Below are 17760 nucleotides of genomic sequence, written 5' to 3'. Positions count from 1 at the left end.
ACTAACTCTTTCAATTTTTAACTCGTGGCATGATTATTATTGCCCCTAATTAGCAAGTATTCTCTTTACAATACATTTTGGATTGTAATTTCTCATCTCAGCTTTTTAACTCCAAAACACTCCAAAATGCATAATTATTCACCTCATTTCATTATTCTACTGCTCCTTTGCCACTATGTGCTTATCTTGTTAATTGCCTACTTGTTTTCCTACTTTTTTATATCCTAGATTTCTATTTTTCAGGATGTCTGACACTCAAAGAAAGGGAAAAGGCAAGGAAACAACTGGCAAATGGAAAAGAGGTGAATCCTCTATGTCTCTACTAGAGCTTATGCATGATGACTCCTGGCGGGAGAAGCACTTTACCCCGCAGGAGAAGGCTGACCAGCTCCTCCTTGCCAATGACCCAATTAAGTTTGCAAACCGATACTGTGAGCTGAAGTATCCAGTGTTTGCTACCTCCAGAAATCTGTACCTAGAGAGGACTTTGAAAATTTCAGAAGAACTACAGCAGTACACCTCCGATCAGATCAAACAAAGAGGCTGGTTCTTCTTGGAGAGAAATTTGAGTGAGGTCAATGCTTCCTGGGTAAGAGAGTTTTACTGCAATTATTTCAAGACTTCCCTGGATGCAGTGCATCTCAGAGGAAAACAGATACTGGTCACTGAAGAGGCCATTGAGGATATTCTGCACCTTCAGCCTAAGTCAGATCAGCCTGATAGTTACCAAAAGGCTGAAGAGGACATGCGCTTTCTGATATTTGACTGGGATGCTGTCAAGGAGAGGATAGCCCTTGACCCTACTATTCCATGGGTCATGGGTAAGAACACCACCATGCCTAAAGGAATCAAGCGGATATACTTGAATGATGAGGCTCGGCTCTGACACCAGATCCTGAGTAACTTTATTATGCCGAGCACTTATGAGACGGAGCTGCCTGCTGCTATGATCACCCTCCTCTGGTGTACGATGGAGGGTAAGGACCTGTATCTACCACGTTTCATTCGACACTATATGGCCAGGGTCCATGTCAGAGGCACCCTCCCTTTCCCTTACCTGGTCACCCAGCTAGGCCGTCGAGCTGACGTACCTTGGGAGGATGCTGATGAGAAACACCTACTGCGGACTGCAAGAAGATCATTCCTCACAGCAGGAACTTTCTGGCTTTAGGCTACAGACCTCCATTCCTTACTGCTTCTGCTGAGACAGCCACACCTTCAGCTGCACCCTCTTCTTCCACTGCTGCACCTGCCCCACCCACTGCACCTCCAGCTGCTCCTGAGCCTATTTACCATTTGGTGCATCGACTATTCGCCCGCTTGGATCGTATGGAGCATCGCAACAAGCGACGCTATGAGCACGTCAAGTTGATGATCCGTTCCGGCGGCGACATCCCCTCCGAGCCTGACACCCCTTCTGATACATCTGAGATGGAGGAGGACGATCACGAGGAGGAGACACCCACCCAGGCTACACAGACAGGACCAGAGCAGGCTACGTCGCAGCAGGAGGAGCCACAGCAGATTCAAGCCGCAAATACAGAGATTTCTATCCAGTCAGAGCCTCCACTACAGCAGACAGATCCTCCCACGCTCATCTAGTCTGCAGATCCTCAAGCCACCACCGAGACTCCAACAGCCCATCCTTCCAGTGATGACACTCCTTCACACCCAGCTTGAGTGAGCATCGAGGACGATGCTTTATTTTAAGTGTGGGGAGGTCGCCATTTCTGGCGTATTTTTTTGGTGAACCACTAGAGACTCTTTTATTTTATTTTGGTTATTTTTCTGTATTTTTATCTTTATTTTTATTTTTATCTTTCAGTACTTATACATTATTCTTTTCATGTGTTTTTACTCTACTTTCTATATTTTGCACTTTAGTTTATACCATTAGCCAATTAGTTTAGTTGCAATTCCAACTTATTAGTTATAGAATATGTGGATTAATTAGTATAGTTTACCCTTTAGCATGTGATAGTTGGTTCAAATTGAAAATAAAAAGGAAGTAAACTAGAGACTTTAACATAATAAAAAACAATCCACACATTGTATATAGAACATAACATGTTAGTTAGTTAACAACATTTCATCAAGGAGGAACACTAAAACTTTAAAGCCACCCAAAACAAATAATTTTTTTTTTTTACATTGAGAATAATGGGAACTCTTAATTTTCACTTGCATGACATATATAACTGATATATGATTTTTGAGCTAGAGAACACACAGCCTGTGAGTTTTGAGCTTAATTGTATGGTTACATTCAAACCATAATTTTTATTCCTGTGTGTTTCGCCTTTCTTTTTTATTCTGATATTCTTTACTTTGTTTTAATTTATATGTCCATTTATAGAGTATAGATACATACTAAGAGATTATTGAGGCCATCATTGGAATTTTCCTCACTTATCCCAAAATTAGCCTACCTTTACATCACCCTTGTTAGCCCCTTTGAGCTTTTTAATCCCCTCTTGTTCTATAAACCATATTACTAGCCTTAAGCAGAAAAACAAAATAAAAATCCCAAATTGAATCCTTGATTAGCTTAAGATAGAAATTGTGTATTGTTTAAGTATGGGAAACTTTATGGGAACATGGATGATAGAAACAAGTAGGAAAGTTAAAAAGAATAAAGATATCTCAAATTAAAAATTTTGGGAAGCATGCTCATGTGAAATCAATTGAATTACCATGTGCATTAAAAAAATTGTAATTTTTATTTAAATAAAAGGGATACAAAAATTCTCCAATTACAAAAAATAAAAAAGAATCAATGCACATGGGATATAAAGTTAATGCATCAGCTTGCAAAATAAAAGTGAGAAAATCTGGACAAATAGGATAAGAAACTTTGAATTACAAAATATGTATGTTAGGTGAGATTTTAGACTAGTCAAGGATTCACTTATTAGCTCACTTAGCCTTATACATATACCCTTACCTTTACCTTGGCCCCATTACAACCTTGAAAAAGACCTCATGATTTTTGTATGACTGTATTCTATAATTGTTGATTGGTTAGATGAAGAACAAAGTTATAGAAAGTAAGGATAAAAAGAAGAATAAAGTGATTAACCCAATAAACACTGAGTGACTAGAGAGTAAACACAAAATCCAGTGAGGGTTCAATAGCTCATCTCCATATATCTCTGCTTAAATTGTTAATTGTCTTGCAAGTTTGAAAAATATTTTTACCCATCTCAATTGTAAAAGTGCTTTAACATTATCTAGGGTTTGGCTATGCATATATGATTCCTTGAGAATGTGAATTAATTTAACTACACGTAAGTTTTATATACAAGTGAATAAAAAATTAGAATTGCATGACTCAATTAGGTAGTTGCATTTAGATAGATTGCATTGCATGAGATTCCACCACTTTAACCTTACATTATTCTTTATCTTGGACTTAGCATGAGGACATGCTATTGTTTAAGTGTGGGGAGGTTGATAAACCCATATTTTATGATATATATTGTGCTCAATTCAAGAGATTTATTCAATCCTTCACCCACTTATTCATGAAAATTGCATGGTTTTACCTTCCCTTCCTTATTATGTGATATATGTGAAATACATGTTTCCTATGCTTTAAAATTATTTATTTCAATTACCTTTTTATTACCATTCGATGCCGTGATTTGTGTGTTAAGTAGTTTCAGATCTTCTAAGGCAGGAATGACTTAAAGGATGGAAAAGAAACATACAAAAATGGAAGGAAAGCACAAAATGGAGTTTTTGAAGAAACTGGTAGCGACGCGAACGCATGGACGACGTGGTCGCATGCCTAGCGCGAAAAAATAGCGACGCGAACGCGTGACTGACGCGGACGCGCGCTATGAGCAGAACACAGATGACGTGGACGCATGACCTAAGCGAACGCGTGACAAGGAAAACTCCAGATGGCGCGACCGCGTAACCCACGCGAACGCGTGAAAGACGCCACGCACCAGAAATTACAGAAAACGCTCCCAGCAATTTCTGAAGCCCTTTTTGGCCCAGATCCAAGTCCAGAAGGCACAGATTAGAGGTTATGAAGTGGGGAAATACATCCATATTGAGAGAAGTCTTCCATTATTTACTTTTCATAATTTAGATGTAGTTTTTAGAGAGAGAGGTTCTCTCCTCTCTCTTAAGATTTAGGATTAGGATTCCTCTTAAAGGAATTAGGATTTCTTATTATTTCAACTTATTATTTCAACTGCTTCTCAGGTTCAACGTTCTTTTTATTTATTTTTCCAATTTGGTTAATGAATTCTCATGTTTAACTTGATTTCTTTTATTTAATGCAATTTGAGGTATTTCAGATTTATCACTTCTTCTATTGTTTGTTATTAATTGATGTTCTAAGTTAGATCCGAACTTGATTTTGGAGTTGATTAATATTTGGAGACCCTTGAGTTGAATTACTCAAGAGTTAAATTGTAATTGGGTTTATTTTTGGCTGGCTCTCTAGTCACTAACGTTAATTCTTCCCAAGGGAGAGGATTAGAACTTGTGAATAGAAGTAGACTTCCAACTTACTTGACTTTCTTTTACTTTACTTGGTAAAGGATAACTAAGTAGAAGCAACCTTCAAATTATCAATTGATCTTGAGAAAAATCCAACAAGGATAGAACTTCCGATTGATCTCTCCTAATCAAGGCTTTTTATTGTTATTATTTTATTTCCTCTACCATTGCTATTCTTGCTTTTTATCTTAATCCGAAACCCCAAAACACACTTTTCCATAACCAATAACAAATCATACTTCCCTGCAATTCCTTGAGAAGACGACCCGAGGTTTAAATACTTCGGTTATCAATTTATTTAGGGGTTTGTTAATTGTGACAACCAAAGCTTTTGTAGGAAAGGAATTCTTGTCGGTCTAGAAGCTATACTTACAACGCGAATTTATTTGTGAAAATTCTAGATCGCGCGAGAGTTTTGTTCTTCAAAATGGCGCCATGACAGGGAGCTCACCAAAGGTCCAACTTAAGGACTTTAACTAAAAGTGCTAGGTGGGAGACAACCCACCATGGTATGGTCATTCCTTTCCAATCTTAGTTTTATTTTATTCTATTTTTCTTAGTGTTCATTCATAATGTCTGCATCAGCATCTTCATTTTGCATTCTGCATACTGCATATATATAAAAAAAAGGGACGCAACCCACGCGTGCGCGTAGGCCACGCGTGGGCGTCGATAGCACTTTTTGCTATCCCATCCAACGAACAAAAAGTTGTGATGGAATCGTGTGGCTGGTGTACTCTGCGCACAATTCGAACCACGCGTACGCGTCTATGACGCGTGCGCGTCCCTTGCAACCTTAACACACCACGCGTATGCGTCAAGCACGCGCACGCGTGGATAGGGAAATTGGCGTAATAAGCGTGCTAACCCGAGAGTTGTGCTGCCTTCGCGCTGGAACTGTGCTGGAGGCACAAACTGACCCGCGCGTACACGTTTCTGACGCGTGCGCGTCCTTTTGCTTTCAGACCACCCACGCGTACGCGTGGGCGACGCTTATGCGTCGCATAGCCAATTCAGTTATCACGCGTACGCGTGATGCACGCTCACGTGTCACCCCCGTTTTTCATTCCTTTCTCTTTTCTTCTATCTTCTCTCCTTCTTTCCTTCTCTTTTCTCCCTTTCTTCTCCTGCATTTCTTTACATTTCTTCTACTTACTGCATTTGCATACTTATCTTCCTTGCATTTTAATTTTGTGCATAATTTTATTTTCTTTTACTAAGTTTATTATTTTTCCTTTGGTGTTAAATGTCCTTATTCAACTGTTACATCTTTTCTCGCATTACTCTCATGCTTCATGACTTGTTCTATTCTGATTGGGTGATTTTATTTCAGTCAATGCTAATCTTTTATGATACTTGTATTCCTTTTGCATTGACATGAGTTTATATTGTCTTTTATGACCCACTACCTCTTCCCCTTTGTTGCAATGTCTGCACTATTGATATGCTATGTGCTTATACTGTTTTCTCACTTGCATGTTGTAGCTACCATGTAATTGAGACCCTCATTATTTGGCATTCACCCACCCATATTTTATTTGTTTTTTATCTTTGTTTTTGGGTTACTTTTCTTCTTTTCCTCTTCTTTCAGGATGGCCACCTAGAAAGGAAAAGAGAAGCTTCTCAATGGGGCGACAAATAAGCCCATCTGCACAATCTTTGAAGAAAAGCATCAGCTATAGCAACCCGTCCACTTGCACATCTTAGCATGCACCAAGGACGGTGTAATCTTTAAGTGTGGGGAGGTCGATACCGACTTTCGTGGGTTAGTCAATTCCTATTTCAACACCAATGTTTAATTTTTCTTGTTAAATTAGTTGTTGCATTTGCATGTTTGATTGCATGTTTGTTTGATTTTGTGCATTTAGCTACTACTTGGTTGAAGCAATATTTTCTTTTTGAAGACCCTTTTTATAGTATTTCACTAATTTAAATTAAAACTTTTGTGTTAAACCTGTTTGAAGATTGTAATTTGGAACATGAATTATAGCTAAGAACACACAACTTGTGAGATTTGAGATTAATTACATGGTTACATTATTTAACCATAATATTTTATTCTTGTGTGTTTTCTTCTCTATAATTGTAATCTTTACTTTGTTCTTTTCTATATGTCCAATGTTTAGTGTATTCACATGCCTGCATATGATTGAGGCCATTATTTGATTATTAGCTCACTTATCCCAAATAGCCTACCCCTTCAATTACCTTTGTTAGCCACCTTGAGCCTTTTAATCCCTATTCGTTCTATATTTTACCACATCACTAGACTTAAGTGAAAAAATAATGAATTACCCCAATTGAATCTTTGGTTAGCTTAAGGTAGAGATTGTGTATCAATTAAGTGTGGGGAACCGTGGGAACTTGGGTTGATAGGGAAGTGTTGAATTTTGTTGACAAAATATTGGGAATTTGGGTACCTACTCATGTGAGACCAGAAAAAAAATTATTTAAAAACACAAGTGCATTGATATGTTATGTTTATTTTTATGTTAAAAAAAACAAAAAAAAAAGTAAAAATAAAAAAAATAAAAAAAACCAAAAATATTCAAATAAATAAATAAATAAATAAGGGGACAAAATTACCCCAATGTTAAGTTTAATAAAAGATCAATGCATATGTTGTGACATTAAGGAAAATTTGGTACATGAGTATGTGATGCAAAAGTGGGAATTTTGGGTAGCTAGCCATGATCTTAGAAGTACATAGAGTGTGTGTGTGTTAGTCAAAGATTCATATTATAGCTCACTTGGCCATACATATATCCTCACCCTTACCTTAGCCTCATTACAACCTTGAAAAGACCTCATGCTGTTTGCATTGGTATACTAAATATTTGTTGATTGGTTAGATGAAGAACAAAGTCTAGAGAGCATGACTAGAGAAGAGTAGAGTGATTAACCCTAGACACTTGAAAGATTAGAGTGCATATACACTACCAGTGAGGGTTCAATGCTTGATTTTATGTTTCCTGCTTTCATGAGCTATCTTCTTATAAGTTTACTTGTCTCTTATTGTGATTTAAATTAGTGGAATCTGATTTATGTTTGTCTTGGAGAATTTGTTTACTTTTAACCAAGTAGGTAGAAGCATTTCACATTTAGTGAAATCTGATTTATGTTTCTCTTGAGCTTAGCATGAGGACATGCTAATGATTAAGTGTGGGGAGATTTGATGCACCACTATTTCGTGGTACATTTTGTACTTCACTGAGTGGATTTTATCCACTATTCTCACACTTATTCATAGAAATCGCATGCTTTACATTTTCCTTCCTGATTTTGTGCTGTGATTGAAAACATGCTTCTTTGGCCTTAATTTTGATTTGTTGAAGCCTCTCTTATTAACATTCGAGATTGAGGCCATTATTTGATTATTAGCTCACTTATCCCAAATAGCCTACCCCTTCAATTACCTTTGTTAGCCACCTTGAGCCTTTTAATCCCTATTCGTTCTATATTTTACCACATCACTAGACTTAAGTGAAAAAATAATGAATTACCCCAATTGAATCTTTGGTTAGCTTAAGGTAGAGATTGTGTATCAATTAAGTGTGGGGAACCATGGGAACTTGGGTTGATAGGAAAGTGTTGAATTTTGTTGACAAGATATTGGGAATTTGGGTACCTACACATGTGAGACCAGAAAAATTAAAAATCCATGTGCATTGATATGCTATGTTTACTTTTATATTTTTAATAAAAAAAACCAAAAATATTCAAATAAATAAATAAATAAATAAGGGGACAAAATTACCCCAATGTTAAGTTTAATAAAAGATCAATGCATATGTTGTGACATTAAGGAAAATTTGGTACATGAGTATGTGATGCAAAAGTGGGAATTTTGGGTAGCTAGCCATGATCTTAGAAGTACATAGAGTGTGTGTGTGTTAGTCAAAGATTCATATTATAGCTCACTTGGCCATACATATATCCTCACCCTTACCTTAGCCTCATTACAACCTTGAAAAGACCTCATGCTGTTTGCATTGGTATACTAAATATTTGTTGATTGGTTAGATGAAGAACAAAGTCTAGAGAGCATGACTAGAGAAGAGTAGAGTGATTAACCCTAGACACTTGAAAGATTAGAGTGCATATACACTACCAGTGAGGGTTCAATGCTTGATTTTATGTTTCCTGCTTTCATGAGCTATCTTCTTATAAGTTTACTTGTCTCTTATTGTGATTTAAATTAGTGGAATCTGATTTATGTTTGTCTTGGAGAATTTGTTTACTTTTAACCAAGTAGGTAGAAGCATTTCACATTTAGTGAAATCTGATTTATGTTTCTCTTGAGCTTAGCATGAGGACATGCTAATGTTTAAGTGTGGGGAGATTGATAAACCACTATTTTATGGTTTATCTTGTGCTCAATTGAGTGGTTTTTAACAAGTCTTTGCACACTTATTTATACTAATTGCATGGTTTTATATTTCCCTTCCTAATTCTGTGCTATGATTGAAAACATGCTTCTTTGGCCTTAAGGTTGCTATGTTTAATCCCCTCTTATTACCATTCGATAACTTGATATGTGTGTTAAGTGATTTCAGGGTTTATAGGGTAGGAATGTCTTAGAGGATGGAAAGGAAGCATGCAAAAGTGGAAGAAATACAAGAAATTGAAGGAATTGCTAAGCTATCCAACCTGACCTCTTCGTACTTAAATGACCATAACTTGAGCTACAGAGGTCCAAATGAGGCGATTCTAGTTGCGTTGGCACGTGCATCACACGCACGCTTCGTATCTGTGAAATTTCAGCGTTTCTGAATTCGTCCCAGCAATTTCTGGGCTGTTTTTGGCCCATTTCTCGGTCCAAAAAATACAGATTAGAGGCTACAGAGTGGAGGAATAAAGAACAACTTTTGATTATTCACAATTTTATATTTTAGATGTAGTTTCTAGAGAAAGAGACTCTCTCCTCTCTCTAGGTTTTAGGATTTAGGATTTCTCTTAGGTTAGGTTTACTTCTTCTCCATTCCAGGTTCAATGTTCCTTTAATTTATGTTTCTCTTCTACTTTTATTTATTCTATTACTTTAGTTTGTTTATTTTCCCAATTTGATTTATGAACTCCATGTTAGATTTGATTTCTTTATTTAATACAATTTGAGGTATTTCAGATTTATGGTTGCTTTCTTCAATTTTATGTGATTGATGCATTCAATATTTCGATTTCTCTCCTTTTGGCTTTGGTTATATTGGTGACACTTGAGTTATCAAACTCCTTTGTTGATTCATAATTAGAATTTGCTGGTTGATTTGGATCCCTCTAAAGCTAGTTTTTCCTTAGGAGTTGACTAGGACTTGAGGAATCAAATTGATTAATCCACTTGACTTTCCTTTATTTAGTAAGGGTTAACTAAGTGGGAGTAATGAACAATTCTCATCATAATTGATAAGGATAACTGGGACAGAATTTCCAATTCTCATACCTTGCTAAGAGCTTTATTAGTTATTACTTTAATTCTTGCAATTTACTTTTCCTGTTCATTATTCAAAAACCCCAAAAAAGATAATCTTCCATAACCAATAATAAATACACCTCCCTGCAATTCCTTGAGAGACGATCTGAGGTTTAAATAATTCGGTTATCAATTTTATTAGGGGTTTGTTACTTGTGACAACCAAATTTTTATACGAAAGGATTCTTCGTTGGTTTAGAAACTATACTTTCAAGGAGGATTTATTTGTGAGATTTCTTTACTAGCAAAAATCCGTTCATTAGTATAATAATTAGGCTAGTATTAGTATTTATAGGAATTTAAATGTCTTATAATGTGAGTATCGAAGGGATTTATGTGTGTTGCAAATAGTTTAATGAGGGATTCATGTGTATTAGAAATGGTTTAATGAGGGATTTATATGTCTCCTAAATGTTTTATTATTGTTTACAGGGTAATAACCCAGCTAATATTGCACCTAAATCTGGTGCTGCTCCATCTACAGTACTAGATCATGTGGGTAGTTCATGACTCATTTATGTTATCAAATTATGGTGTGACTTAAAATAGGATATCTAACACTATGCAAAAATTATAGGCCAAAGCAAGGAAGCAAAAGAAGAAGTTGCCAAGAAATGTTACTCCAATGACACTTCAACAAATAGGATAAAAAATTCTAGTGTCCTAGTCTGCTCCTACAAATGAGGTAATAGTAGTGAAAAACCTAACATTATGATTGAATTTTTAGTGTCATGTTCAGATTCTAATTCACATTATATTTCGTAAAAAAAACAGGCTCAAAACATCAATGGACATAGATCACTTGCACCAAACCCAGCCATACCTAATCCAACTGCCCCAAGCCCAACCACAGCTACAAGCAACCATGTCTTGCAAAATATGATCAATGGTTTATAGATTCCTGCTCCATTCATGAAGAAGCAGCCAATTCGTAAGCCATTGACACCTCAAGTTCATGGGCTATTACTTTCATCCACTGTGCCCACAATCCAAGTCCCATTAACCCAACCAAAGATTGCTACGAGATCAACTAAGTTCATTGGAGTTTCTCTCGAGACATAGGTAGCAACTAGTGCTAGCACAGCAGTGAGGATATTCCAATTCATCCCAACACCAGAACTCAAACAAGGAATTAAGGGACCAAGCTTCGGAGCACCACCAAGCATTAAGAAATTTGGCTCCACTGCACTACCTTTCAAAGCTCCATAGAAAAAAATGAGGACTAGATAGTTATGGCTAGTATTTTGGATATATAGTATCGATCAAGTTGGATAGTATTTTGTAACTCATATATGAATGCAAACTATGCATAGTATTGGTTAAGTATTTTGGAACTTCTAGTACTTGAATACTTTAGATTTTCTATTTTGTTTAGTTACCAGGGGATAGTATGTATTGGCATGTAGGTGTTGCTTTTGTGAGATGTTGTTACATGCCATAAGTAGTTTGCAACTTTCTATATATTAGATATTTGTTTTTCAAGCTAAATATTTTCATTGCTTATTAAATTTGGTTTATTCTTGATTCAATGAAATTGTATGAAAACACACTTTAAATAACAAAATACTGAGAAATTGTCACTTCAACTCAAAACAGTGAAAAATACTAAAAGACCATCAATCACATTCTTACTTGTAATTTAACTCACAATAATCTTCCCATCATCAAAATCTAACAATTTTTACATCTCAATCACCATCCTTAATGTGCATCTAACTTATAACATTAATACCCAAAATAAGTTACAATTTTTTATATCTTATTAAGTTGAAGTGTAGTAAAAAAGAATCCAAGAGCAACGACAATGAAAAATGCCATAATGATACATCCATTTTGTCTTATGTAATTTCTTCTTTAAACTCCATCATATAGCTTAATCTCAATTTCTTTAATTTTGTCCTCCAACTCCTTTAATCTATCATGAACTTCCATCTTCTGCACTTCCACCATCGTATAGTCAGACTCAGTTATGAGCTCATCCAGCCACTTAAAATATTTGCAATGTATTGAAGGAGTCTACAATTATAAACAATTATTTTTTAATCAACCTAATTACAGAGAAGATTATAAGATGGAGTGAATACTAATGTACCTTAAAATAACTGCAACCAAAGAACAACCTATTTGGGTTATTTGATGTGGTGGATTCAAAAAGAATCGCATAAGCTCCACAATTGCAAGTTGGATGTGTGAACTTCTTCCTTGCCATGTGAACATTGCCAGAGTTGTTACTTGAAGAGCCCATCGACTTCTCTTTCCATTAGCGACGGATTGAACCTGATGAATGCTCTTCTATGTCATCACAAAAGGTAGGGTTTGATATCTAAGGTTCACATCAACATTTGTGTTTGCTCTTTTCAAGAACTGGAATCAAAACTGCAACGTTTTTTATGACTTTGTATAGGCTTTTTGTCCTATCAACTATAGCCAGTCCGCGTATAAGAGTGACAGGTACACGTAGCCTTTTTTTGGTTACTATTTACCCGAAAACCTACAAGAGGGTCTTTTCGGTCACACGGAGAGAATGGATAAGGATCGCGTTGTTATTTTCTAATGGTCAGGAAGTGCTAGGTCCTTTTCGTAAATGGTTAGGGACGGGGTGGGGTTTAACTCGTAGAATTAAGGCTGTTTTAATTATACCCAGTTCTCTCCTCTCTACACCCTCTGAATCTCCCTTTTCTCCACTATGCCTCCACTGCTTCCTCCGCCTCACTTCTGCACACCTCCGCTTCTGCTCTCCTCCCCTACCATGCTCTCGGCCTCTACCCCTTTCTTCTCCACTGCTCCTCCGCCTCTGCATCTGCTCACTACACCTGTTAGCCACCATGCCCCCACCACGCTTCCGCATTTGTTCTCGCCCACTACCCATTCACCTATGGCCTCCTCCCCCACCATGCTTGGGCTCTACCTCTGCCAATCATTTGCCTTTCTCTCTCTCTCTGGTCTGCTTGATCTACCACAACAACGATGTCTCCAAATCTATCATCCTTCCAATTGTAACATCGTCACCCGCCATCTTTCCTTCCTTGCTGTCCTTTTTCTCTGCTTCTTAGATCTGCAACAACGTCATCTGTATTCCAACTATTTCTCCTTTATTGTGCCACCACTAACAAATTTGATATTTTTTCATTAATTTCAGTTTATCGTTGTTGAATTTATGATGAATGTGGTATGATGAATTCCTAATGGGTGAAGAGGCAGAGCAGCCACTCCATGACAACGATGGAGGAAGGAGATAGGGTAAAAAGAAGCAGGGGCGAGTTGACTAGTTAGCGGTGTCAATGATTAAGGTGACACAGGAATGGAATAAGAAATTATGAACAACTCTGACTTTTTTTTCTCTTTTCGAAAACGGTAAATGGGAGCAAAGTTTAAATTAGGTTTTTAATTTTAAAGATAAGAAATAAAATAAGTATTGAAGTGTATAATAAATATTTTAACTAAAAAAAATTGATTTAGAAATATTTAAAAATTAAAAAATATATGGAACATTGATTCACCAAATAATTTGAAGAGTATATAAAGTACTGATTCACCAAACTATTGAAGAGTATTGTAATATCCACCAAAGTAGCAGTGGAAGGTTGGAGATTAGGGATAGGGGTAGGACACAATTAGATTATAGTTGCAATTTAGGTTAAAATAAGTTAAGAAATCATTTTAAAATTTTGAATAATGTTTTAGAGGTTAGATAATTTTGTCAATCAAAACTTATTTTTTATGAGTATAACTTTAATTTTATTTTTTTAGATAAATTTATTAACATCTAAATTTTTTATGGTTAAAAATAATTATTTACTCCAAATAAACTATTTTCATTATGCATGACAAATTTATGCATAAAGCCAAAAAAATATACAAGCTTTTTTTTACAGAAATAAATCCTTTGAAGTAAGAAAGAAAGTAATTGAAAAGTTAATAAACTAGAATTTGTGATTTATTTTATAGTTTTACTATATTAACTTAAAGGTAATTAAACTTTTATATTTTATTTTACCAACTTTTTACTTTTAAAAAATGATCTCTTCTCTCAACAAGCATAATGTATTTTTTATTTTCCATATGGAGAGAGAGCATATTTTTTTGGTTCTACGAATTTTTACTTGTTATAGCCTAATAAGTAATTTCTAACTGTGAATAAGAGTTGATAATCATTGTTTCCATATGACCAAAAAAGGAAAATCATTTTTTTCCGTTTTCTTTACTTTCCTTGGAGGGACAAGATCTTTATTCGTTTATTTCACTACTTTTCTTGAAGCCCCATTACAAGTTCACACTTTAGTGAGCCTAATCAGTGAACCATTGATCAGAAAAATCTTCAAACTGCTGCTACCTTATGGATAGCCAAGTTTCTGCCATGGCTTTTTATTTTATTGACAAGTTCTCAACTATACAAGAGCACACCGAAAATGCTCAGTGATAGCATAAAATTTAGAAGTTATATAAAAACTGAATTAATAATCTTGCTTTTGAGGATGGAGGATGTTAGCTCTATGTTTGTCCTTTGATGAACTTCAATTTGGGAATATAGAAATCAACAACATGCTCCTTCCAAATGCCATCATCAAGGTATTCCTCAAAGAAACTTGCTTCCCCACTTGATCTTATAACTAATGCAGCACTGCTCCTTGTGCCATAAAGACCCTGCATAAAAGAAATGGAATGAATACTCGCAGTCGCAGATTAAGAAGTGAAATGAATACTTAACTATTTTTCAGTAATTCAATCACGTCTATTTTCTTCAATGATTATTCACCTGTCAATTGTAAAAAGTAACTATTTTCGCTGACTTGATAATACTTAACTAGATGTATATATAAAACTCTTTTACATATCAATGCATTAAAATTAAATTTTTTTTCTTCTTAAAAACTAATTTTTCTGAAATAAAAATATTGATAAAACTAGTTTAGATAATTACTCTAGAACATAATAATGACAAATAGAAAAAAATAGAGATGAGAGAATAAATGTTGTTAATTTACCAGTGGTGTTTGTACTTCAACAAAAATGGAGCTCAAACTAAGCTCCCAATCAAGAGAGCAAATATGAGGTAAACCACTCTGGTCAGCTTTAACTTTGTCCTTCATTAGCTTTTGGATCATTTCCTTAACAGGAATCTCACCTTTTCCATACTTAGCAAGCTGTTCTTTGAAACTCTGTTCAAGACGCTGAGTCTAAAAAAATATAGAGAGATAAGAAAAATAAAAGGGAAAAACAGAAATTAGAATTTCGTTAAATTAAAATTTCGGATTTTAGCTGGCAAACGGTTCGAAATAGGAATAAGTTTATCCATCCACGATTGGATAGGGAATAATTATTAGGGGTTTTTGTCTATAAACTGAAATTCAATATTAACTCCCTAGTTTATAATGTTATATACTGAGCATTATTTTTGAGAAATTATTTATTTTCTTATTTTATTAAACCATCTAGTCACATTGTATTAGAATTAAAAAGATTTTTTTTTTAATTTCTTCTGAAGGAGTTATCTATACAAGAGAGACTAGTGTTTTCTTTTTTTTTTTAAAGAGAGAATGTTATTGTTATTTTCTTGTAAAAAATAGAATGAAGTTATAATGTTTAAAATATTCAATTATCTCCGTATTACGAAAAAAAAAATTCAAGTTCTTATTTCTCATTTTTATATTTTAGCTATAGCATCAATTTGATACCTAATACGTAATTTTAAATATGTAGATTTCATATTTCCATGTGCAAAATTTTAATTATAGATGCGTCTAGTTTTATATTTTTTGGTATATAATTTTTTAATTTAGACATAGAATTTATCTTTTAACAGATTTTTTGTCCTAAAATAATTAATTAACTAACATGACTGTTTCTATTAATGGTGAATTTCATTTTGGAAATCACATCTTAATAAATTAAAGCCAGTCTACATGTCGCTGATATAGCTTTCAGTTGATTAGTACATTATATATATTTTGGCGCACAACCTAATATATATAAATACACACACGTGGTTATGATACGGTAACTATGATCGCTATACAAGTTTTTGTTGAAATTAAAGTTATATTTTTTTATATTTTAATAATAACTTTTTATATTTTAAATTAAAAAATTATTAAATAATATAAAACTACTTTAATTTTTAGTAATTTAAAGTGCCGTAACCACCACACACACACACATATATATTCTTTTCTTATGCATAACTAACCTTGTGCCAGGGTGTGTCAAGTTTGGCATTAGAAAGCACATGGAGTCCTGGAGAAACCTCTTCAATGGTAATAGGTTGTCCTTTGGGTCTGTTGGAGATGTATACCATGGATTTTGACTTAATATCGATCACAATTAAGTTGAAACCATTGTAATAATGAGCTTCTCCTTTTAGGCTTTCTGCAAATTCTTTGGGACTTTTGTTGCTCTGCAATTTTCCATTCAAACAGAGGAATTCAGTTAACATCCAAGAGAAATGGGAGAATTATGCGTATGATAAGAGCAAGGTTTCGTTTTGTCTTGAGCAATCGAGTGTAATTAAAATAATGGTCAAGAAATGATCCACTACACACTTTAGATTTTTCACATCAACCCATTCAATTCATTTTCTATGCATTAAAAATTGATAAATAGTGCGTTTATTTATAGATGGATAAAGTATATTTTTTTTTGAAATTTGTTTAAAAATTTAAAAATATTTTTAAGTTTTATTTTATTTTAATTTATCTTAAAAGTTTTTAATTTGTTCAAATTTATTNATTAAGAGTCTCAATCAATACTCTTTCACTTGAGTAAAGTAAAATTGGCATGTAAGAAGCAAATATAGTATTAGTATTAGTAGAATAGTAGTGATACACCTACCTTGAGAAATAAGAGGGGTAAGTCACCCCGGGATTTTGCCTCAGGAAGGGTATGAAGCTCCAAAACATTTGTAAGAAAAGCAATCCTTCCTTCTCTTGAACAACCCATCCATGTTCCTCCTGCTATCTCATCCCTCCCTCCCAATATATCACTTCCTTCCCACCATGACACTTCCTTCGTAGGCCTATATATCTCCTTACCCAAATTAAATCAATTAGTATATCATATAAAAATAAACACCATTCCCAAAAATAAAAACTTGCCTGTTGTGATATTCATCTCTGTTGTTGAAGAGAAGAAAAGGGTAGAGTGGGTGGGCTTGCCACAGAAACAAAGCTATACACATTATTCTTGTGAATGAATCAAGTAGCTACAAGCAATGATAAAAACTAGAAATAAAGCACTCCTATTCTAGTAATCTTGTGATGCACTATGTTAGTAGTAATATTCTTATTGAGAATGGCTGATTTATAGTTGTCCTATGCTACCCACTTAATGACGTGTATAAATGAAGAGGTGCCAAATTCGGGAGTTTCGAAGAGTAATATATTACAGCTGCCATTCAAGACTAAATAAAATATTATTTGTTCTATCTTTTGCCTTATGATTGGATTATTATTAATTAATTTATCGGAAGTCCATTGTTTCCCTTCTATTCCCAATCCTACAGGCTACAGCCGTTTTATTGTTATTCTTAATTTTATTGTTTAAAATAAAAAATACCTCCAAAACCTCGTACGTCTTATGACCTTATTCTCTTTTCTTGGAAATCTTCATTCTTATCTTCACATGAATTTTTTTGCTATTTCTTTTATTATTCTTTTATTCTCTTTTCGTGCGTCTTTATTTTTACTGGTAATGTCTTTTTTCATTTTTAATTTTTTTTATCTCAAAGGGATTTGATTTAAAAAAAAATTGAGCAGTAGCCTTTATGTTTCTTTAAGAAAAAA

At 34.6% G+C, this 17760-nt stretch overlaps 1 protein-coding gene across 1 annotated transcript; it reads right to left on the bottom strand.

Annotated features, from left to right (window-relative positions):
• LOC107610153 (transport and Golgi organization 2 homolog) lies at positions 14148-17337 on the bottom strand. The gene is made up of 5 exons (XM_016312240.2): positions 17074-17337; positions 16811-16994; positions 16170-16376; positions 14968-15159; positions 14148-14626 (listed from the first exon to the last, which is right to left on the bottom strand). Exons 1-5 carry the CDS (start codon positions 17154-17156, stop codon positions 14474-14476), a joined length of 819 nt encoding a protein of 272 aa, XP_016167726.1. The 5' UTR covers positions 17157-17337; the 3' UTR covers positions 14148-14473.

This window comes from Arachis ipaensis, chromosome B07 (genome assembly GCF_000816755.2).
Source record: "Arachis ipaensis cultivar K30076 chromosome B07, Araip1.1, whole genome shotgun sequence".
Taxonomy (NCBI): Eukaryota; Viridiplantae; Streptophyta; class Magnoliopsida; order Fabales; family Fabaceae; genus Arachis; species Arachis ipaensis.
The sequence above is the reverse complement of the archived record's forward strand: the minus strand, read 5'-3'. Positions and strand labels throughout refer to the sequence as shown.